This window comes from Columba livia, chromosome 6, assembly GCF_036013475.1.
Source record: "Columba livia isolate bColLiv1 breed racing homer chromosome 6, bColLiv1.pat.W.v2, whole genome shotgun sequence".
NCBI classification, from domain to species: domain Eukaryota; kingdom Metazoa; phylum Chordata; class Aves; order Columbiformes; family Columbidae; genus Columba; species Columba livia.
The window spans coordinates 1,762,574-1,787,280 of NC_088607.1; the positions used below are offsets into that span (position 1 = coordinate 1,762,574).

Below are 24,707 nucleotides of genomic sequence, written 5' to 3' on the forward strand. Positions count from 1 at the left end.
TTATTAATCACGAAAAATATCTTCCAATTTTGACACTTTTGGTACATTTAATTGGGGCATAAAGGTAGAAGAGGTGGAAAACTTTAACCTATGTCAAGAGCATCACTTGAGAGGTGTTTTACTGAGAACTAGTCCTTTGCAACAGCTGGCACAGCTGCCTGTGGACCAGAGTTGGAGCAAATTCTGGTGGCGCAGCCCCGGCTGCTGCAGGAGGTGACGTTACCTATGGCATGTGTACGTACCCAGCTCTTCCAAACCGTAAAGCCGTAACAGCGAATCTGAAATAAATTAATATTGTTGAAATTAATGAACTGAGAAATTGAAGTTCACATCACTACACGAACAAATTTATTAATATCTGTTGTACATAAATTAATGAGAAATATCATCACGGCAAAAATTAAACAACACTAAAATTAAAGACTGTCTAAATTATGTTTCTACCAAAGAGTTAACTAGGAAAAAAAACAGTAGATGTTGGTACCTCATGCTTTATCTGTTAAAAAAATAAGGAGATACTAGTCAAGGATATTGATCTTGTGCCTTTTTATGGCACTTGGTCTCCAGAGTTGAGAATGGGGGTAGGCTACCTCACTTTGGTCTTAGTCCTCAGCTTGTTCAGCCCCGCTGTTGTCCAGTAAAATGGTGGGAAATTAGGTTTTCTAGACAGGTGCCAGGTCTGGGCATGATGCGGTGGTTGGACGTTGTGGTTGCATGTGGTGGTTGGACGCAACGGTTGGACGCGGTGGTTGGATGCGGTGGCTGGATGCAACGGTTGGATGCAATGGTTGGATGCGGTGGTTGGATGCGGTGGTTGGTGGGTTCCCACTGCAGGGATGTCCCCGAGGGATGTGAGACATGACCAGGAGCAACCATGGTGTTCCTCAACTCCCAGAACCTGGTCCCCAGTTCACTCTTAGCTGGGATTTGGGATGCTCCGGGTACAAAAACCCCCTCAGATGTGAAGCCCCACAGAGCACTGGGTGGGGAAAAGTCCATGTCCGCGGTCCCTCGGCCCGAGGTCCCGGCGCTGCATCCCCCGTCCCCAGCATCGCGGTTGCGTTGAACCCGACGTGCCTTACACGAACGTGCTAATAACACCTGATCTTCTTCTTCTCTTTTGTTTTCTGTTTCTTTCCCTTTCAGCGATGTCTGGGCTTGTAGTCCCGCCAATGTAAAGTCACTTTTGTTTACCTACCGTACGACCAAGCTTCAGAGGACGGGCTTAGGGGACAAGTTTAGTATATTAAGACATGCTGATGGAAACAGTATCTCCACACAGAATCAGCAACAAACCGAAATGCTACAAAAAAAAAGGAAAAAAAAAAGAAAAAAAAAAGACTTTGTTTAAAGATTTTATTTAAACTATTAAGAATCTACATGCAAACAACCTACTTCTTCATGAACAATTCCATTTTATTGACTGAATTTTTCTCATATTTTCACATTTCTCAGTCCTGAAGAATAAGGAGAAAGCGACGCCTATTTTGTATAAAGTTTCTGATTACGTCTTGGCTATGTCTAGTACTTGCTATGTGTTGGGAGAAACTTTGTGGATGCACCATTTTGATTATCATGAAACACTGATGAAAAATGCCTCCGAACATTTTTCTGTACTCATAACTAGATTCACAATGGTTGTGTATCTCTATAATGTGAAATATTTTTTTGTGGTGGAACAAAGGGGGCCAAGGAGGTTCCGAGCCATCCAACTGGAAAAAACACAAAAATACAAAAAAAAAAAGAATAAAAAAAAGGATGAATATATGATTAGAAAAGCAAAAAGCGGGTGGGGGCGGGCGCGGGAGGGTTGATCATTGCTTAACTTCATCTTAATGAAATGGAACTTTGTAACTTATTGTAGTTAGAAATGGTAACTTTGATATTGAATTCTCTTGCCTTCAACAAGCACACTGACAGAGAAAGAGAGAAAATTGCTACTGTCTGTTGGTTAAACAAGATATACTTCCACTGCTAGAGCTTCCTGTTGAGCAAGTGTGAGCTGCAACATTTTTTCAACTTTTGCTAGCACTGTATACTATTGCATTCTTAGGCTACTGTGAAGTCTATGTTTCTTGTACCAGAAAATTGTCCTTTTGACTTCTAGATCCTTCTTCCCTAATGTGTTTTGTATGTGGTTATAAAATTGTAGACTTTTGTGATTTTGCCAAAGTTGTAGCTAAATATTTATACACTTGTCTTGAATTTTTTTCAGATCCACTTAAATATTTAGAAAAGCAAATTTTATTCCTTATGGAGCCTATAAGGAATAAAATAGTCTTATTCATTGCAACACTTTCTTTCACATAAACACTTGCAGTCACTAAGGGAATTTATTTTGTAACATATCGACTATAAATATTGTATTTATCTTTGAGATTTTGTATATTGCTTTTCATCTTGTTGTTTTATTTCCTGTACGTATTGGGTTTTGTTCTGGCCTGGTATTGGGTTTGTTCTGGCCTGGTGTTGTGATGCTGAGAGAAGCATTAAGCCAAGAACCGCTGCCTTCATCTTTTCCTTTAAAATAAATGAGCGTCCGTACATTTCATTTGTACTTCATAAAGTTGCTATTATTTAGACTTCCCATCCTTTTTTTTTTTTTCCTTTTTTATTATTTTTGAGGAAAATTCAAATCCATTGTTTATTTTTATATTATTCTTAAGTTATCAGAACAAATAATTTTGAAAAAAGAAAGTTGTTTGTTGTATAGTCAAATCAAAATTGTGCCACATGGCTGTAATGAATACTAGTAGAATATGTGCATGTGATACAGCCACAAGACAGACAAATCTCTTTTGTGGTTGCATTTCTTTTTAATTTTCTTTTTTTTTTTATTTTTTTAATTTTTTCTTATTTTATTTTAATTTTAAAGATTGTAAAAAGTCATTGCCAGCTGCCACCCACGACTTTGCCACAGAGCTGAACGTGTTTACTGCCAAAATTCAGAGGCCTAAAGCTTCAAATAAATTCACTTCTGATGTTTTAATTCAAACGTTTGCCACATTAACTTCTCTGATGCCTTAAAAGTGAACTTCTCCGAAGAAGCTTTGTGCTGTTTTACCACAGGCTTGCACCGCGATTGTGAATAGTCACGACTTCATTTGGATGATTTCTGGTGTAAAAACAAACTAACAGAAAAGCACAAACCTGGGGTAGAATGAAATCGCTCCTTTCTGTGTGGATGTTCTGCTGCACTCTGCATCCCCCAACCCTGCACTGGTGCAAGGAGAGAAAGGTTGCACGTGAAATCACGATCATCCATCATTTTCCAATGTTTGGGGTTGGTTTATTTAGGTTTATTTCTTTTTCTATGGGATTTTTGTATCGGCCCCGTAGGTGACTGTACATTTAAACTGGAACGGCCTCCGCCGTGTGTCGCGGCTGTTGGTGCCAAATCCAGCCAGAGAAACGTGAGTTTCTTTTCCTTTATTACTATTAATTATTTTCCTTTGCACTAACTACTTTGCAACCTCAGCTCTGCGAAGCGCGTTGCAAACTGCAGCAGAATTCAACTTTTTAACCAAAAAGGAGGGATTTATTTTATTTTTACTTTTTTTTTTTTTTTTAATTTTATATTTCTTTCTGGGCAAAAAAATGCACATTTTAGCCAAGGGTTTCAAAGAGCGCCGGAGCGGATCACAGCGAAAGATGCTGCACGCCTTGCCTTTGCCATTGAGAGCCAACGACTGGGGCTTGGCTAAGTGGAAAAGCCTGAGAAGTCACTTTGGAACTGAGTCACCTCCGTCCTGTTTTGCCTGAATAAGGTTTTATTCTCCAGAAAAGGTCACGTGTACATGTTAAGAAAGTTTGCAAGTTTCCTCATAAATGCAACCTGTTTGTGTTTTAGATTACTTAGTCAATGCACCCATCGCTTCATTGTCTCCAGACAGAAAAAGCTTCACTAAATGGTAGATTTTACTGTTAAAGACCCTACAATAAGATTGTTTTATCTGTACATTTTTTCATATATTTAACTGTATAAAAAAATGTTCATTTTACACAATATTTAATTAAAGTATTTCTTGTCTGTGAATTTCATTTTTTAGTAATTTTATCTGGTTTGATTATTAAAAAAAAAAAGTGACTAAATGCAAAAGAAAAAAATGGCAACACTGGGGGTTTCATTTCTAAATATCGGAATTTATGTCTCGCTTAAGAAAAAGCCCAAACCGTGGAGCGGGGCTTTCGGTGCTGAGGATGATGAGGAGGGACAAGCTTGTCACTCCTTGGTGAAGTATTCAACCGAAACCCCTTCTGTAAAGCGAATGTAACCGTAGAGTATTTCTTTCTTCTATTTTAAAGTCATATTGTAAAAGTCTGTAAACAGGAAAAGTTATTTTAAACGCGGCACAACCCAAATTTTCCGTGCGGCGCTTTGGCACCGAAGGTCGACGTGCTCGTCGTGTAAATGCCGATAAGGAAGCGAATGCTTTTGCTAATTATAATACTGACCACAACTATTTCATCCTCTGGAACTCGGAGCTCCCAGGTACCACCAAATGTATGTACTTGTGTGTATGTCTATAGCTCCCAGTGCCACCGTGGGCCCGGCTCTCCCCCTCATCACCCTGCGCTTCATTAATTAAGCCATGCAGTGCGATGCAGCTCATTGCACTCACAATTTACAAAGAAGGAAAAACAGGCTATTTAACTATGTTCCCTTTCTTCTCCAGTATTTACATAGTTTTTATGTTTGATGAAAATAGATGTTAAAAATACAGAGCACTTTGGATTATTATTATTCTTATGCGCTGACAATTGTTCCACTTTGCATATGTATCATCTGTGTATCGTGTTTAAACAGCGGCATAATCAGATGCGTCCCGCTAAAAAATAAGATGGTTTATAGGGATGAAAGTCTGCACGATGCCTACTGGCGCTTCTCCTTTTAGGTTTCGTTTCAAAGGTTTGAATAATGAGCATCTAAACGGTTCGTCTGACTTTCAATGCAAAGAAAATACAAAAGAAAATACATTTTGTGCTAGGAATGACAAGTCCTAGAGCGATCCACCACCTACAACACGTCCCTATCTGTAACTCCGTGATAGCCCCAACGAGAAAATATGTTGTGCCAGCCTGTAGCGAGTTTAGACATAGGAAGATGATAAAAATCCCTTAATCAAAACGAAGGAACAGAGTCTCTAAAAGTATATGCCAATTATTGCAAAGCAGGTTTTTAAAGTCTTTCAAGCTTTTAAAGATTATTCAAAGCACTTGAAATAGGCTTCAATCTAATGCCTCATTTCATTGCATTAAACAGCCTAGTTAATAAAGAATCAATATATTCAAAGGGCAAGGTTATCTTTTGTCTATAAGGGGTGGTGTCATTCTGAACCTTTTATAGTTCAGATGCTGAAAAAGACCTCATGAAATCCATACTCATCAAGTGGGTCAACTAGAGCAATAAAGAGGCCTCGGAAAGAATGGCTGCACTCCTTTAAAACAACTATAAGTCTTATCTCCCCGCACGGCGCTCGCCCGGCTCCGCCAGAAAATGTCAATTTCTCATCAAGACAAGAGGCCCGGCGATAATTTTTTGCTAGAGCATACACACAATTAGGAGAATGCAGAAAGGGCCCATCAGTGATTTGTAGCTTATTATGTCAGCGGCAAGCTGCGATCAGCCGCTAAGCAGATAATAAGGGCTGTTGATAACTGAAGTGTCAATACGCCCAAGAACGATTTTTGAATGTGAGCCCTTGTGCTTTTTCTGCCCCCTCCCCGTGCAGATCGTGGGGCTGATAACGGCGCATCTGCCAACCCGACACCGCGCGCCGGACCCCACAATTAATGCCGTGAATAAACAGCACAAAAGAGTTTGGATTCTTTATACTCTTTGAGACAATTCCCCGTTTTACCCTTCAAGGAGTTCTTTTATGTTCGAATAACGTGGCTTTTAATGAAATTTAAACTCATCAGAGGAAATCAAAACCCTCAAATCAGATTACAAATTGATTTTCTTTTTTGGTGACTTGTCATTGTACAACGTACCGCCCTGATTTTACAGGAAAAGGAAGAGAAAGCGCCCAGGCTGGACTCACAGTGCACGCAAACTCCACAAAGCACATGAAGGAGGAATGTTCCTAACGCCCCACAAGTAATAAAAAGTCTTAAAAAGTTGGCGTGTGCCGTTTAAAAAGTGACCATTGCCTCTACCCAGACACTTTATAAACTACTACAGCTTTAAATGAAATTAACCACACTACAACTGTAAATTGTACGAATCAAATAATTAAACCCAAGTTACCTCTTTTTCTCCTATATAGTGCCAAACTTCATTGTTACACACAAGAAATCAAATATCATTTCTCAGCGTTCAGATCAAAAGTAACTAACGGAGGATCCGAGTCCTGGTCTGGTTCCCCAATTCAGCTGTTGCCATTGCAAGGGCAGCTTGGCCAGATAAAATACGATGCCAGAGATACAGGTGATACAGTAATTATCTTTTTTTAATTCCTTACACATTAAAATAAAGTAACAGTTGTACTGAAACTGCTGTGTTTCATCTTTGTTGACTTTGTAATATTACTGAAAGGACATTGTGCAAAAAAATGGTGCAGCTAATTGGTCACAAACTGGTACATTTTTGGTGTCCACAACATTCCTAGAGGGTTTCAGTTGTTACGTGACTTTTTTTGCTTTTACCTTCAGATAAAGTAAACTCTTTGAGACATGACTTTGTAACAAAAGGCACCAACTACCCCCAGAACAGACCAAGTGGGGGTACAAGGAAATGACTTGGAAATTATACAGAAATTACCTGGAAATTAGTGGGAAGCTGCTCCGTGGGGTGGGAGGTGCTGGATCACCACAGAAGTTTGCACGGGGGGGTCCTGTGTATTGGTTCTGCTGTGGCCACCCCCTTAAAAGAGAAAGAAAGAGAAGCAATTGCTGTGGACTTTGCTTCACAGGCACAGAAGTACTTTGAAACCATAACGAGCAGAAATTATAATAACAAATAAACAACCTCTAATAACCATCTGATCTTAATGGTCTCTCCCAACCAAAATGATTCTGTGATTCCATTTGGGCAGGTCAAGTGTAGCTAAAGAAAGGAAAATAAAAGCTAAAGGAAGGAGGAGCCATGTCGCAGAGTGGAAATTCATCCCACGTGCTTCTTCGCCTTCCTGGTTTGTGAACGTGTCTCATCTCGGAGCACGTCATGAATCCAACAGACGCTGCAATGTCCAAAGCGGCTCTAAAATCCAAGATTTCCCCCTGATTACTGCATTTACTTCATCCCTTAAGACACAACCTGGCCAAACGAGCCAAGGCCTGGGTGGGGACCAAACCACATCCATGGGTGGGAACCATCCACCATCATCTCCACACAACTCACCTGAGCCGACTCACCCAGCAGGCTGGAGGCAGAAAGGGGTGGGCAGGGGAGCAGGGGGGGCCCAAAACAAAGTGACTTTATAAGCTTAGGCACTTCTTTAGACAAACAAATTATCTGCGTGAAGAAAATATTCACCATAAATTAATTTGGAAGAAAAGTTTTCAGAACGTGCCCAGCACGTAGCACGGCCTGAAATGGGAACGCTAATTGGGTACGTCTTTGGGTAAATGTTGGAACAAGGCCGTGGGGACACGGGCAGAGCAGCTCTGAACCTGCTCAGGGTTCCCCCTCCTGCCTGGAAACTGGTGGAACGGAAATTGTAGGTGCTTTGTAAAATAAAGAATACCTTGGTTACCACCTTTCTTTCCAAGTTTTAAGGAAGCTGAAGGGCCACCAACGCTGAAACAAAACCTGGAAGGTCCACACACCAATGTCCTGCTCCTGCTGAGGACGAGGAACTTGGTAGTGGAACAGCTGTAGTAAAACCTGTGTCCTTCCCTGACGAAGATCTTGAAGACAAGCAGCACGATACAAAAATTCTTGGTGAAGTGGCCTGAGGGGAATAGGAAAGAAAGAAAGTTTGCAGAAAAGGGTAGAACTGAGTTATCAAGAGAACTGGTGCTAGAGCACAATGTTTGTTTGACATCAGAAATGGGGATGGGGTGGGGGAAGCGCGGTGGGTCGAACGTTGGGCGCTGTCTGCAAGGAGGCCCCAGCAGCTCCTTCTCCCCACAGCATCACTGTTGGTTACCACACCAACCCATAACACAACTCATCACGGGAGTATCAGTGCTAAGGGCTTGCAGAAGCAACAGAATGTCTTTTCATTGAATGAGGAGGGAGGAAAACAGAAAAAAAATAAACTTACCATTGATCTTCTTAGAAGTTAAATTGACTGACAAAAGTTTCATGAAATATTTTAGTAAGAGAAGTTTGTCAGATAAAAAGGGTTTGGGTTTTCTTGCAAGGACAGAAGCTTCAACCACTGATCAACATCCGCGTCTCTCATTCAGTTCTCCTTCATTTTTGGTCCACAGTGCCACGTCTGCATGACTTGAGGACTGGGTACTCGTTTTGGTGCTTTTCCCGTGTTGCACCCCAAACCAGGCTGAGCTGCCCAAAGGTTGGCACCTGGGTGCCGCTTCACAGGACGGTTCCTGTTGGGTTTATGTTTCCGTTGAGTGAGAAGTCAAAGCCATCGCAGTGGGTCAGCAAACCCAGCACTGACATCTGTTAGTATAAGCAAGCACCACTATTCTCTTCTACAAGGGAAAGGAGCCAGATTGCAGGTGGATGGAGAGGGAGTGCGGCAGACAAGAGCTCTACCCTCTTTTCGCGCTGTATTGGTGCTTTCTGGTGCGTGCCATGCGTGGTCAACACAGCTGGGAGACCCTTAAGAGGTCTCTCAGGAGCCTTTCAGAAAGTCCTAATATTTAACAAAACATAAAAACAAATGAACGTTGTTTTTAATGGAAAAAGTACTCATAGGACTTTTAGTTTTCAGTTCTAAACCAGTATTTATGGGCTCAAACCTGCTGAAATGATGCTCAAGACTGTTGTTTTACAGAGGTCTAAGCCAAACCCTCCTTCCCACCTTAGTCCAGGGCTGCATGTCCCCACTTGGGGACTTGTCAAGACCCATCAGCAGCTCAGCCCTGAGGAGGGACCTGTCCTGAGCATGGAAAAGTCACAGCGAGAGCAGCACTTCTGAGAGAAATGGTGTCCTGAACGTCCCTCTTTATGGCATCACACCTAAAGATGGGCAAAACGCTCTGCTTTCCAGAGCTGCAAAATGCCATGACCAAGAAATCGGAATAGCTCAAAGTAATAAATATATATAGCAGAGCAATCAGCTACACATTTACATTACTGATGTAAATGAAGAAATCTGCAATAAACCATTTTAAACTTCATTTTTTTTTAATTAGCCTGGCAAGCATCTGACAGAAGCAAATCATCAAATCATCATCTGCTCGAGCTCTCCAGGAGCTGCCCCAAAATGTGATGGAAATATCCCATAGGAGAAGAGCCACAGGACAGTTTTCTCACCCAAACCGTGCGATGGGGACGGGGGGACCATTGGAACGGCCTCATCTGCCACCGGCCGATGCAGAAGGTGATGGATCTCAGGCCAGTTCACCAGAGCTGCCCAAGCAAGAGCAACAACTTGGCAGTTCAATGCAACACAGACGCAACAGTTTGAGTCAGAGACAGGAAAGCAAAGACTTTTCTTTTGTTTCTAAGCTGAAATTTTCTGTTCTTAACTGAAGCCAACATAAATAATTTGTGTGAGCTGCCCATACTTTGCACTCTTACAGTAAATCCAAATACAAGCAACAGCAGAAGGAGCAGGTATGGATGCAAACCCAAACATTTCAGCAGTCACAGCTGGACATCCTCCAGGTCGTATTTCAAAAACTGCCAAATTTCTCTTAACATTCTTGTGACATCAGGATCAAAAGAGAAAGTATGTTCATTGTCAGACCATAATGGCTATTTTGCCCCATATTTTTAATAGGAAAATTGAATATTTATGAGTTGCGAGTCTATAACACGCCCCCACCGGGAAGACCTCAGTGCTAGTGAGCCCGGAGAAAATATCAGATAGTTCTGGGATACTCCTGGTTTTAGTACCTTGAAGGGCATGATGATCAGAAACAATCTATTCCCTTTTTTTTTAACAATGGATAATAATATCTCCTTTGCGTATTAACTTCATTAATGTATTTTATTAACTTCATGTGCAGAACATGTGTAAAGAAACATGCTCCTTTTACATCCAGCAGTATTTTGGTGGGTCTGTTTAGCTGATGAAATTAATGCCGTTCTCACCGCAGTGTTACTGAACTCTTATTTCTACCCAAAAAGAACTTGACAACCCACATAATAAAAAAGAAACGCAACATTCAGCATTTTCATCCATGTAAAGGTATAAAACACACAATCAGATTATGAAATATAATTGCATACACGAATGTAAATAGATGAAATAATACGGGGTAGCTCCCAGCTAAAGGAAGTGCATATTCAGTAAGATCCCTAGATTTCAACTACAATAGTTAGAATTTGTTGATAATAAGAATAATCTCTCCTTAGCAGAATAAGCAGATGTTCTGGAAAAAAACAGAAAAGGGTAGATCGGACAGCATGTTTTCCCTCATTTTTAGTGGAAATCATATTTGAAAGCCATCCTGAATGGGTTTGGGATTGAATTTTCTTTAAATTTTGAGGGAAATGGACTTGTAGGTTTATATTTTTCCCTCCTAGAAAAGTTTTGGGTTCTTTCCTTTTTCCTTCCCTCCTCTCCCTTGCTGTTCCCTGGAGCGGGGTCCGGGCCGGCAGCTCCTGCACATCTGAAATCAAGTCATCCCACAAGCCTCAGCCTTTTGACTTCTCCTTTCCCAGCAACGCGCCCTTCCTTTTATATCTGCTTTAATTGGGATTTAGCGATTAGACTCCTTGCGCTGCTCATTAAAAGGCTTTGCTTTCCCCGCAGAGGCGTCCTCTCCCTGTCGCTGGCTCCGCTGTTGGATCTGGCAGCGAATATAGAATCAAGAAAATTTGGGATCAATCCTGCTGTTTCCAACCGGGGGTCCCCCAAAGTTTCTCTAGGAAAACGCAAGGTTGGCCAACGTTGTCCAAGCTCTCCAGGAGCTGCCCCAAAATGTGATGGAAATATCCCATAGGAAAAGAGCCAGAGGACAGTTTTCTCACCCAAAACGTGCGATAGGGATGGAGGGACCCTTGGAACGGCCTCATCTGCCACCGGTCGGTGCAGAAGGTGATGGATCTCAGGCCAGTTCACCAGAGCTGCCCAAGCAAGAGCAACAACTTGGCAGTTCAATGCAACACAGACGGGGACACCACTTTGGGTAATATTTTCCCAGCTCTGGGTGACGCAAAGAAGATCCAATATTACCCTTTACTATCCATGTGCTGCAACCCACAGTAACTTATTTAATGTTGCTGCTTCTTTTTGCTCTTGGTTCCACCTTTAAAGAACTTCCCAACGTTTTGGTGGTGGTGCTGTGCTGGACTGGAGCGCATATTGGCTGCAATTCTGCTTTTTAGGCTGCATTTCTCTGCCTCGCTAAGGCTCGTGCGCCCCTACAGCAGCCCGGCTTTGGTGTGAGTCCCGGCACGGCCCGGGCTGCTCAGGAGCATCGCGTTGCCGAAGGGATGCCAGCGACGTTTGATGCTTCAAACACGGCGGATCCGCTCACCGCTCAGCACCCCCTGCCCACGGCCCCACCGCGCAGCTCAGCCTGGATTAAACGCTGCGGTCGGGGATAACCCGGCCCCGCTTTGCTGATTTGAAATACATGAAGTGGGTCATGCGAAGCCGCCTCAGCCGCCGCCATGGCGAGGTGCAGCCGTGGCAATTAGTAAAATCAAGGTGTATTTCCTACATCATGCAGCTGGGGGCATTTTGCAACTCATTTTGCCGGAGAAAACTTGTTATTTAATTGCCTTTGCTGCTGCTGGATCAGATTCAAAATGAGTGGGAATACCAGGTCCTGCCAGATATATTCAATCATATTACTGCTTTTTTTTCCCTGAATAGATTTGATGTGCCAGTAAGCAGTGAAGCAGTTAAATACGGACATAGGGATGCCAGCAACGCTGCGATTTCAAAGTGAACACCCCACCAAGATGAATGAGGGAAACCTACGTCTCCCTCGATGTTTCTCTCTGTCCCTGCGGCGAGTTCAAGGGGAAGATAATTCATGATGGTTTGGCCAACTGATGGAAGTAGGACATTTTCTATCCATTCTCATAAAGCAGGGATAACACATTATGTGCCCCCAAAATGAATAAATAAAAAAGACTGCTAAGATTCAGAATTAGGGGTGAGGGCAGGCCAAGCCTGGCGGATGGTGGGGATAGGGCACAGTGGTGGCATCACACCAGCCCTGTCCCACCGGAGGGGACGGGACATTTCCAGCCACCGTATCCTTGTGTCCAAGTAAAACTGGGTGGAGAAGGCAAAAAAGATATGTCTAAATGAGTCCAATACTGATTATTAAGTTCCTAAGAGGCAATCTAATTTAGCTACATAAAATCATGAAAGGGAAAGAATTAATTGATACTAATGAGTTATACGAGATAGCATCATAATTAATTCCTAAATAGAAAGAGGACATAGGCTGGAGAGAGGGGGGGGAAATAAGACTGGCCTAAATATCGTAATAGATTGCAGAGGGTATTTGAAATGAGAAACAAACTGCCAAAGTCAGAGTGGGACAGAGGGACGAAATCTCTGAACATGCCACTAAACGCCTTTTCTACATCGCCCCGACAACATCGAAAATGAGGAAGCTCGAGTTCCACTTTACTGAGCAGCCCTCCCAGTGCTGCCAGGGGTTTACACCAGGGAGTAGGTCCCTCATGGCTGGGTGCAGGGGTTTACACCAGGGAGCGGGTCCCTCATGGCCGGGTGCAGGGGTTTACACCAGGGAGTGGGTCCCTCATGGTAAGGTGCAGGGGTTTACACCAGGGAGCAGGTCCCTCATGGTAAGGTGCAGGGGTTTACACCAGGGAGCGGGTCCCTCATGGCCGAGTGCAGGGGTTTACACCAGGGACAACCCGACCTCTCTGCCAGGGAGCACAAGCACCAGACACTTCGGTGGTTGCTGAGGTAACCACACCAATTGGATCTGATGTTTTTTTTCCCCAAAAAATAACATCATTGAGTAAATAAGTGCATAATCCCATGGTAACATTGTGGTTCGTTACCTTACAGCTCTGCTGTTGCTGTGTCGACTTATACAAAGAGTTGGGACGTGATAACTCGGACCAAAGCTGCTTTTTTCTACTCCATTTTGGACCTACTGACTCCTTTGGTGCATAAATCACAGGTGATCACTCCTATGCTGGAAAACAAAAAGCTTTGATGAACCACAGAAACAATAAATTATAATAAAGAAAGGGCATTTTCATTTTGAAAATCCCATAAAATCATCGTTGCATGTTGATTCCACTTTCACGAATACAAACCAGAGACCTCTGGAGCATTCTTCCTACAACTAGACATTAAAAGTTTTGTTTGCTTTTTTTCATTCCCATTTTAGGTTTGCGTTGAGTTGGGGTGAACTGGTCATCTCTTGCCCAAAAGATTTTCCGTACCAACCTTTTCCATATCCAGTAGAAGACTCTTTCCCACATCCTGATATATGGCAAAGAAAGATTAATTTGTGGGATTACGGTATTTTTTTACGTTATTGTGAAAAGCCATGGACTTTGGCGTAAACTGAGTATCTCATGTCAACCTGAGCCCAACACCTCGAGTTACAAGTGTCAACCAAGTAGCTGCAACCAGCAACCAAACCCATTTGATGCTTGGCATCAAGGCCATTCGCAGAAATAGTCATTATTCAGCTAATAAGGTTCAATGGAAAACAGTTGTTTGGAAATAGACAATTTTTCTGTAGCGGACAGACCAGCTGGGGAACAACCAACCTATTATTGAAACATAACATGCCCTCATAGCGCGTATTGGCCTGGACAACGCCAGGTGAAAAATAGAGCTCAAAAATACAGGAAAAATAAAAGAAAAGCTCAAAAATAAAGCAAAGCAAAGAGGGGAGAAGGAAGAAGGAGAAGTTCTCTGCGTCCGTGGGGTCTGGGGCCGTGTCAGGGGTGACGTTTCTCTCTCGATGCCACGGGGGCTGTTTGGCGCCGGGATAAAACACACACCGCGCTCCGGCAAGATTCATTGTCCTGAGGTCAGCTGGAACTTGTTGCCTCGGAACAGGGCAAAACTGACATCTCTAAGATTTGCTGTTAAATAATCCAAACCAGGAGCGGGATGGAGCCGCGTAGAGAAATGGAAACGTTCAGGTGCCCTGGTAGAAAATCAGTAATTTAGATACAAGGCGCTGCTGCTCGCCCTTAGTTTGCTATTGATTGCTTCTCCTAACGTTTAACTTCATCCTTTAAACACTGCATATACTGGACGTTTCAAAATCAGCGCTTGCCTGCTAATATTTCCCTGGTATAAATAAATTAAACATTAAACTGAAATAATCTTTGGATTCCCCGCTGCCTTTCTTTGGGATTGTCTCCCCATTTAGTGCTGCCATTGGTAGCTCTTCCCCACCAAAAGGCGCAGTGACGTGTGTACCGAACGAGACGGAGCTGTAAAGCCATTTTTAAGAATCACGGCTCAAATTTCTCAGTTCGTTAAAAACAGCGTTTGAAACAACACAAAGGTTTGGGACGCAGCAAACCTGACGCGTTGCCCAGCGCGGCCGCCCCGCTCGCATCCCGCTGCAGGTGAACAGCCGCGCACAGCTCTCCCGAATGAGCTGCTGATAAATCTAATCCTGAAGGATTGGAAATGAGGTAAAGGACATTTTGATGAAAATTATGTACATGTACTTTGACAAGCCCATAAACGCCGCAGCCATGATAAGTTTTCTTATATTTAGTTTTTTTTTTTCCCCTTTGTTAAGACCTGACACAACTGTGTAAGCCCAAACTCTAATTTTTACAGCCCTGGGTTTGGAGATCTGTCATTGGGAGATATAATGGAAAGAATAATTGCTTGGTGGCTGCACAAACAGGAGATGTGTTGTCAGGCTGCAGTTTGGAGGCTACATCTGGCGGGGGAAATGATTGATGCTGTCTCTGCGTGTGATTTGGAGAACCATTTTTATTTTTTATTTCTCTTTCCCCGCTAACACAGCCGCCATGCTGAACCTCGCGCAGCCGCCGCAATTAAATCCTTATTAATGACAACTTTTCATTTATTCCTTTTGCATCTCGGCGACACGCGGCCCCGGCGGCGAAGGTAAGCATGTGATTCCAATTTGAAATTAAAAGTCATGTCTGAATAACAGCATTCTCATTTCCTAATACTCTGCTTTTTACTACTTTGCATTCAACTGTGAAAAGTCTTTTAAAACTCCGAACAGCAGTAAAACTTGAATGAATTTTTGACCCATTATTGCATAGCGGGTGCGCTTTCCAAGTTGGAGAGACTGCCAAGTTCTCCCCACCTAATATTTCCACTTTAATTGTGCCACTTGAGAAATTTACGTGCCTCAAAATATGGCATGAATCTTCGGCTTATTGCAGTATCATTAGCAGCAACATTTAAGCAACATCTGTGTGCTATAGAACTAATTGAAGTAGCAGAAGTGGCAGCTGTAAATCCACAGGAAGATGGCAGTTTGCACCCAGCGCTGCTGAGTTAGCGGGGAACTGTCAGCCTGTTCCTGCAATCTGCTCGCGAGGGCTCCGGCACAGGCACACAATGTCCACAAAAATACAGCGAGGAGGCTAATGATCCTATTAACCACTTTGCTGCACCAATTTGGCTGTTTTTCCACTTTCCTTGTTGAATTTCATTATATATTTCACCGTTCCGGTAAAAAGTCCAGTACGAGACGTGGGCGCTTTTAAGCCGCCTAAGGGAGCAAAGCTCCTCCTTGGACAAATTAACACTCAATTTATATATTCTTCCTTTTAAATCCCATATATTTCTCCGTCTTTCCCATAGTTTAATTTTTCTTCATCGCACGTGTCTCGGCGAAAAAGAACTTTTACCAACTGCTAATGCTGGTATTTAAAGCAATGACATTTTCCTCCCCGGGATGTAACATTTTCAATAATCAATAAAGCCGGGGGAGGAGGGAAGGCTGAAGTCTTTTTTAGGTGTGGGGGTTAAAACACATCTTCATCCGAGCCGGGATGCTGCGCGCGTGGCCGGGCTGACTTAACTAATTGGTGATGATGAAGGGAGGAAGGTGTTTAAACGAGCCTGTCCTGGTATTGCCGTGTAATCAGCGCATCTTGGAGCATCACCGCTATTTCCACCTTCATTTGCTTTGTTTTTTTGGGGGAAAAAAAGTGGGTTTAGAAGCCTTTCCATCCCCAAGTTGAGGCGGGGAGTATAATTAAATGTTAATATTTTTAATAATATATCACACAATATATATTCTAATATATAATAATAATACAGAATTATAGGTCATACTCAATATATTTAAAGATATTAATAGATGCTTTGGTGTGAAGGGAGGGGGTTTTTGGCTGTCCCTGCTCAGCGCGTCCCCCCGGGGATGTGGAGGAGCCCCCGACACGGCGTGTTCGCCAACAGCCCAAGTTCATTAGAAGCCCAGCACGTCCGCAGGGCCACCGTGGGACAGCCCGGGAGCCGCCGGTATTTGTTGTCTTAATGCACAAGTACTCGGGGACCGAACTGATAAGGAAAAAACTGTTTGGAATCTGCTGAACTACACGCTTAGGGTGGCGCGGGCCCGCGCAATATTGAAAATCAATAGTCACGTGGCGGTTTGAAGGTTAGAGGTCTCCTGAATTAACTTTCTAGTACTAAATTACCAGCCCTTGGGTTCTTTTTTTTCCTTGTTTATTTATTTATTTCCCGTTTTGTAAGGGCTGGAGAGATGCGTTGGCTTTAAAGACGCATCGCTTGCACCTACTTTGTGCTTGGAGCTGAAGGACAAAACAACAAACCCTCTTAATACTTGGTGTGACGATTCAAATGTTAAGGTATTTCTCTTGAGCAAATCGGGAGGCATAGAGCAATGGTGGTAATGGGGCCGTGAGCGTTATTAGTGGCCTGAAAATGAAAACACAGCTCTAGTCTTCTAACTTGCATCTCTACAGTGCCTGTACTTGGACTAGGTGTGAATTAATGCGTGTTTGATTTTTAACAACATTTAGTAAATGCAAAGTATTATTTGAAATAGTTATTCATTAGGAATGAACAATATAGTAATAAAGAAATGGAATATTTAGTCCAAGCTTGCCAAGACTTACCCATGGCTTTTCACAGCGCACTCCCAAGGATGGCTCTAGTGTGTAGCTACTCCCACGTGGAAGCACCTTCACAACTGGTCTTTAGCTCTTCTGCTTAGAGGTACTGCAAAACCAAAAAGGAAACATATTTTTATTTAATTGAATAGAATTCTTCTTTAAATATATTTCAATGTTTCCATTTCCCTTGCTCTCAGTCCCCAGGTACCCAGGTCAGTCTCCATCAGAAGGTTCCAGCACCCACTGGCACCAACGCTGGGGGAGCTTTGGGCGCTTGGCAAATACCCCAGTGGGTTGACCATGAATTGTGTTTGCGTGCAGCAGCTCTGATGGGGTGACAAGCACCGGGCAGCTGGGTGCGGTGGCATCTGGGTGTCCCCCGGGTGACCGCGCTGACGGCCGATCTGGAGCAGCCACCAAGGATGGAGGAGACGCAGCAGGAAAAAGAAACAAAAACCTTCCAGGAATTTTTAGGCACCGCTAAAGCTTTTTCTTGCTGGGTCACAGGCACTTTTCCAAAGCCACATTTCTAGAAATACTCAGCTGTTTTGAGATTTATTGACCGCACGCAGCTTAGATTTGATTCTCTCTTATCGCAGTGTCACCGTATACGTGTGCGCCACCCCAGCCCGGAGACAGACAGACGCTCGTGTGCCGTGTGTCACCAGCCGTGGGACGGTGTCCCTGCAGAAAATGGGACTTTGGTTTGCCAGGCCAGACGCTGCACCGGCTGCGGATCAGCGGCAGCGCTGGGATGGTGACACGTGCAGAAGGACACGCACCGTCGGACCCACTGACGTGTGGAACCCAGCGCCCGCTTCTGAGAAGCGTTTTGTGTGCATTAAACATCCTCACCTCAACGCATGCAGAAATCAAGCTGCAAGTACGGGGGAAAGATCCGACAGAACCACTCGGTAATTACTGAAATAAAAGATGCACCGCTAAAACAACTCCAAACCACACACTGTAACATTTTGCTGGGCAAACGCCACGTCTCTCATTTTAAAAATAAATTGCAAACTCCCCAGCTCTGGCAATTCCAGACTCTCCGCTATAAGCGTCAGACCCATCCCTGCCCCAACACGTCCAACTTCTATTGGTTTTCAGGTGCTTTCCACCCTCGACGTGAACACCAAGACTCCAAAACTTGAACCTGCGGCACATGTTGCATCTGGACAAACAAACTCACAGAAGGATGGAGACTAATAAAATAAACCCTGCTGCTAAGCTGGGTCGCCGTCTCAGGCAATACTTAAGCACACACACAATTTGACCCGAGTGAAGAGCCCTGCTCACTTAATATGGGATTCATGTACCCACAAACTCGCACATAAATGGGGTTATTTCAAAATATAAACCAGAAAAAAACATCCTCTGTTCATCTGAGATTTCCGCTATCATAAACTTTTGATTAGATGGTGTATGTGTTATATTACACATAAAAGTTTCTGGTGGAGTTTTTCTTCAGTTACTGTATTCATATAAACCTACAGGAAGAGCTGGAGCTGTTCGGGGTGATTTTTTTGTGCAAAAAAGAGCTGGAATTTTAAAAACATCATTTTAAATAGTTTGAACTAATATTTTCTGGTTTGTACATAGGCAAAATAATCCTACAGAAACGTCAAGATTTATTTCTTATAACTGCCATTCTTAACTAGCGCACAATTACCTTCATGTATATTTCTACCAGCAATGTGATTAATTCCCGTACTACTTCTGGACTGTGCTTGCAGTCCAGAAATAATGTTAATTGAACACTGATGAAAACAAATGCTTTGTCAGGATATACCCACTCCATCTGGCCGCACTGGACGGGCATTATTTCCTGGATGCGTCTGCTTTATGCAACGTCTTCTCTCCCTGACGACCAGAGATGCTGATTAGATTGTGGCGGGTTTTGCTGCCCCGGCCCTTTCTGCGAGCTCTGCCCAGGACTCTTCCTCTCCTGCTGCAAACAACAGGGTTTATTCTGGAACAACATCGTTAGAGCCAACAATCTGACAAAAGGCAGAGATTTTCTATAAATAGCCCGCCCTGCAAGGCTGGATGTGCTGTATATTTATAAATATATATATATATTTTTTTTATCCAGAATTAGGGAGATAAGACTTTTGATAAGAAATAAACTATGAATTGGGTTCCCAGCGTTAAATTTCCACCCTTGAAAATAAAATAAGATGAGCTTTCCTCTTTCTCCCCACCTGCTGACAAACAGATTCTGGGCACTATAAAGCCCTTTTTTTAGCACACTTAGCAGCCAAACATTATTTTTATTGCTGGCATGACCAACAGAGACAGAGTGAATTGCAGAATTCAAATACCAGCAGCATTGTGCAGTTAATCCTCTATTCGCCATCGAATCTAAGCACTTTTTTGTTACTTTTGCTGTGATTTAAGGAAAGCCACGATTTTTACAGCGTATCTCCTTCAGCCCCAGACCCGTCCTCTCCGGCCAGACCACGAGAGATTTAAAGCCGTTACTTCTCACAACAGGGCAAGTGATGTTTTCTGAAACTTCAGAAAGTAGTTTAATATTCACCAAACTGGTTGGGTTTTATTTATTTCTCATCAAAAGCCTAAACCGGCTCTATAACAGTGATTGCAAACACTGCATCACCCATGACTTTTTAAATTCCTTTTCTGTGCGCCGGTCATTTTTCACTCTTTCTTTGACAGCCTCCAGCACACACTTCATTAATGGGTTGGTTTGGGGAGGTTCTTCTGGTTTTTAGCATTTCAGCTCTGTGCAAAAGCGCCCTGGGAAGGCAGGAGGTCCCTGCGGGGTCGTGCTGGTGCGAGGTGGGTGCATCACCCAGTATCTGGTATTTCCAGTGGATGGGGGTTCCCCCTTTCCAAGGATGGCGCATCTCTCATGGGGACACAGAATCTCAACCACTCTCACACCAAGAAGAGTGCTCGTGGCCTTCGTTAGGATATCCAAAGCAGGTCCAACCGCGGGGAACTGAGCAACCAGATCATTTTCCCATGTTGTTTCCTGGTTTTAGGGCGGCTTGTATTGATATGACCGTTCTATAAGAAGAAATGTATCGTATCAAATAATGGAGTTGGAGTATCGTATCAAATAGACTGGAGCTGGACCAAGGGTTGGACTTGATGATCTCTGAGGTCTTTTCCAACCCAGTCAATTCTGTGATTCTGAAGAAATATTTAGTATCAGAAGGATGTTTTTGCTCGACACACTAAGCCAGCTATCAAGTCGCAGAGCCAGCTCAGCAGCCATGGCATCATGGAGCTGGTTTGAAACAAACAGATAAATTATTTGGCGATTCCAGACAAGGGTAAAGAATAAATGAAGATTGTACCTTTTTCACCTCCAGAAGCATTCTGCCTTGCTCAGAAGCGCTGCCCCAGGAGGGTAACACTGCACTTTCCTTCCTTAAGGCTAGAACAGCAACATTTTACCAAGTTTTGTTTCAGGACACATCTAACCCTCCACCTTTGCTTTAGCTGCACTTTCCAGAGTCTCGGTCAGACCTTCTCTCGATAGATGGATGTGTCTTCAAAAATGAACATAAACGCGATGGCAGTCTGTACGTGAGGCTGCATTTCTTTGCAGGTGAAAAACCATAAAGTCATATTTATTGAAAGCTTCGACCATGACCAACTGACAGCAGCACACGCAACGCGACGTCTCTGACGACTGAGGAAGCTTCCATGGGCTTTTACATCTTTGCAGACATGATCCGTACCTAGAGATTCAATAGGAGCCAGAATAAACTTCCAAGTACTCGGAAGATCAAAGTGTAAGCTTTCAGTAGTTTGATACTCCAGGACAACATATATATCCCTAATAACTGACCTCTGATCATATTGGTTACACAACATTTTGCAGAGCATTTGAGATGCAATATTTCTACAAGGATTTAATTTGAAAATGATGGAATAATCTTAATTTAACAGCATGTTTTCATTCATGGGTGGCGCATGGTGTCGAATCAACAGCCAGTCGATGTATTTGCTTTATTGACTCTGTTGTCAGGCAGTGCAGACTGTGACTCACGCTCACTTAGCGCACACCGTATCTTTTCTTCTTCTGAAAGCTTTTCTGCAAAATATGGTTAGAGTCACTCCCTGTCCAACAAGGTAATGAATTCACTATAAAAACTTGACATTACTTATTCTTCTGACTGACAGCAAGAATGAGGCCTAGTTTTTCTCAAAGAAGTGTAGATAAACATGACTCTATAACGACATTTTTCTTAATAACAGATTGACGCATTTGCTGGTTATCAAGTTACAAAAATGAGTTTTGAGGGAAGATGATTATAGGCCGGGTTGAGATCCAGATGGGGATGTTTCCAAGTTTGAAGAGGTTCAGATCTGTGTCTGGGGCTGGGGGTGATTGCTGGTTTTGGTTCACAAGGAGCACATTGAGCTTCAAGTAGGATCCATGTCCTCATCTGGCTTCTTTGCAGAGGAACGGGGTGGAACAAGGAGCCCCATAGCCTGACCCCAACCAGCAGCCTGAGCTGGGTGAAGATGTCCCTGCTGGTGGCATGGCTTGGACTGAGCCTTGAAGGTCCCTTTGACCCAAACTGTTCTGTGATTCTGTGTCCCAATGGGACATACCAGCTCTGTGGGGCCGCACCAGCCTGACAGAATCACAGAATAGATTCTAGGTGGGTCCTGGGAGCCTCTTCTGAAAGGTGCCACCACGGCAAACAAAGGACCCACCACGAGTTGTGCCACCTCAATGAGCGGTGGCAGCAGATCGGTGATTGTCCAGGAGCCTCTAAGGCACGGGATTCACTCTCCAGTGCTTTGGCTTGGGCACCAAACGCTGGAATTCCGCTGCAGAGTACCGCAAACCGAAGGAGTTCACTGGTTCATCACGTAACACAGAAAAAAAGTCGGCCAAAAATTCCATGTAATTTCAGTCTGTGTACGGCAAACACCTCGAATCACAATATCTGCTGGCTTATTGTATGAACAGAAGAGGCTTAAAAGATCAGAGAGAAATTCAAAAGGTAACTTGCAATGAAAAACAAGTTGTGGGGGAAAAAAGGTATCCAAGAGGCATCCCTGAGGAGAGGAGGGAGCCCAGCAATGTGACCATCAGGTGCGCATGTATCAAGAACAGATGATCTGCCCATCATAATTAAAGAGTGAGACTTAAAAAAGGCTCAGGGAACCAGGAGGTGCCAGGAGAACTTCAGTGGAGCGGTGGTTGTTTGCTCAGAGGGTGGGAAACGAGGAGGAGAGGAGCCAGTAGGAGGCTGTTCAGAGCGGGGACAGCTCTCCTGAGCTGACACAACTTCCCGGGCTCCGCGCTCGACCTGTGATTAATCGCACAGACACACAAAGCAGCGGCTGCGACCAGGAGCCATCCTCCTAATGCATGTCACAAACTTCCTAATTCCACTTGGAACCAGACAACAGCAAGTTAAATTCCTGGATCGCTGTCACCGTGTCACTTACAGAAGAAGCCGCGCCGGGGAACAGTTGGCTATTGGAGTAATTTGAATGGAAATGTCAGTTTTCACAAGCTGTGATTTGAGGGAAGGGCCCTGCTATTGTACAGCAGCTCTGTCACGCAGCCGGGGGCTCGGCGACCGCTGCCGCCTCATTCTGCTCCAAACCTCCCCCCGCAATCCACCGCCCCCAAAAACTAACAATTCCTTCCCTAAGACACCCTTCACGTGGACAAACATTCTCTGTGTCTTCCCATGTCCTAACCTGATTTCAGTTTTTATTTTGTGTTCCGTCCAAAGGTACGTGCCTCAGAAACACACAGAAACAGCGAGCTGTTGCTGAATAAATCGATCAATCGAGATTCGCATTGACCTCTGGGCAGGTTTCGTCTGACTAAGGACTTCAGGATACAGTCAATATGTCTTACTGCTAAATACTTGCAGAAGTTGCTTCATAAGGCTGTACACATCTTACACACATCTGTGACAGATTCAGTCAATTCCCTGCGCTGTGCGGGGAAAAAAGCACTTGCTGTGCAGAAGTGCCACAGTTTTGTCTAGTACTTGCCCTTCAGTAACACCTTTACATATGTTATATAGACCTCTATTTGGGTATTTTGGTATTTGAAAGGCAATGCGTCCAGTGTACAACTTGTGCGCTACTTTCCCTAGACTGATTCAGAAGGAAACAGAAATAAATCAGCGTCACTATCAAGGGGAGAAGCACTTCAGCTTCAACCAGCTAAATATCAGTTCAAACCATACTGCTTTAGAAGCATCCAAACACAGCATCCCCCTGGTTTGACTAAATCACAGCCTTCGCAATAGAAAATGAAACCAGGAGTAATCCAGCTCGTCGAAGGAGGGAGAGGAAACGGGAGCAGTGCCGGTCCTGAGCACGTTATCTGTGCAGGGAAAGATTGCACAGTCAGGTCCCATACAGGTAAAAAAATCTGCAGTTTGAAAGAAGAATTGAAAAAAGGTGAAATAATTCACCTGTGAGATCTTCTCGTGCCTCCGGTGAGTCTGCGGAGCTGGGGAGCGGCGCCTGGCTCAGCGCTGGGACCGGGGCCGTGTCTTTGGGGGCTTCTCCTCCTTGGGCACACGGGTTCACCTGTTTTATGAAAAAGAAAACATTTCGTCAGTCAAAAGAAGAGATGTGACAGCACGGTATCTGGACTCTGCTATTCTCTGCATGCTGGGATGGTAAAGAAACCATTATGCTGTTTATACATTGCCCACGGTGCCACTGACGTCGGGGTATCTCCAGGCAAAGCGAAGCAGAATCACTACTATTATTTTTACTTTGAAAGGAGTGGCTTACTGAGTCAGTAAATACAGTTGGGTTATTTTGTCTTTTATGCCAAACACAAATACGGCGGGAGAAAAACGCTTCTACGAAACGTGAAGCGAAAGAAATGGAAAACAAGCCAAATTTAGATTTTGCCTGCAGGATAATTGACAAACGGAGCAGCTTTCCTGGCTTCAAAACAGCTCCTTAGATCACAGGTGGCTGGTTCTTAAAGGGTAAGACGCAAAGCTATCTCTTTTTGGGGCATCTTTTGCAGGCGTCCCGCGCCACCGCCGCCCCCGGGCGGTTGTGTGTGCCCAGGCAGGACAGGCTGAGTCCTGCTGCAACTCTGCTGGACTATAAACCAATGATATTTGCTTTACCTGTGCAGCAGCTTCCACGGAACAAAACAACATTTACATCTGGGATCAATTTGCTTGAAATTAAAGTGCAGCTGCTATATCTCTTCTGCATCAAAAGTATAGTGTTAAGGCTATAACATACAGACAGTTACACATTACTTTGCATTGTAATATTTAGATTTGTGTCATTTTCCATCTGAAGTAAAAAGCATCTTTAAATAAATGAGTGATCTTATACTACATATTTTATGGGCTGTGTACTCAGCAAGATATATCTACATTTGCAACGTGCATATACTCATCTCCAGTTTCAAACTACGTATTTAGACCTTGAATTTTAATGCTTCGACTAAAATGCAGTGTCGGAATAATGTGGACTGTACGCTCAGAAAAGTTCTGCTGTGTTTGTACAAGAGGGTTAGATGAGTTTTATAGCATTCTCAGATAAAATATGAGCTTTTGCAGTTTGTTGCTGCAGATCCTCTCCTCTTCCCCTG

General features: G+C 43.6%; 1 protein-coding gene and 1 long non-coding RNA gene across 31 annotated transcripts in view; one reads left to right on the plus strand and one right to left on the minus strand.

Moving 5' to 3' along the window:
• EBF3 (EBF transcription factor 3) overlaps nucleotides 1-1,375 on the plus strand; it is a 124,787-nt gene extending 123,412 nt beyond the window's left edge. For all 30 annotated transcript variants that reach the window (XR_010473349.1, XR_010473350.1, XR_010473351.1 and 27 more), the window contains one exon: nucleotides 1,147-1,375. Coding sequence is in view for 18 of the 30 variants with exons in the window: in XM_065066704.1 (XP_064922776.1) it covers nucleotides 1,147-1,178 (32 nt within the window). In the remaining 12 variants the exon portion in view is untranslated. The remainder of the gene's footprint in view (nucleotides 1-1,146) is intronic.
• LOC110364227 (uncharacterized) lies at nucleotides 1,154-23,533 on the minus strand. Its single transcript, XR_010473356.1, has 5 exons — nucleotides 17,129-23,533; nucleotides 8,211-13,215; nucleotides 7,689-7,895; nucleotides 6,764-6,865; nucleotides 1,154-1,303 (listed from the first exon to the last, which is right to left on the minus strand). It is a non-coding gene; the product is annotated as an uncharacterized LOC110364227 (long non-coding RNA).
• Nucleotides 23,534-24,707: the final 1,174 nt, after the last annotated feature.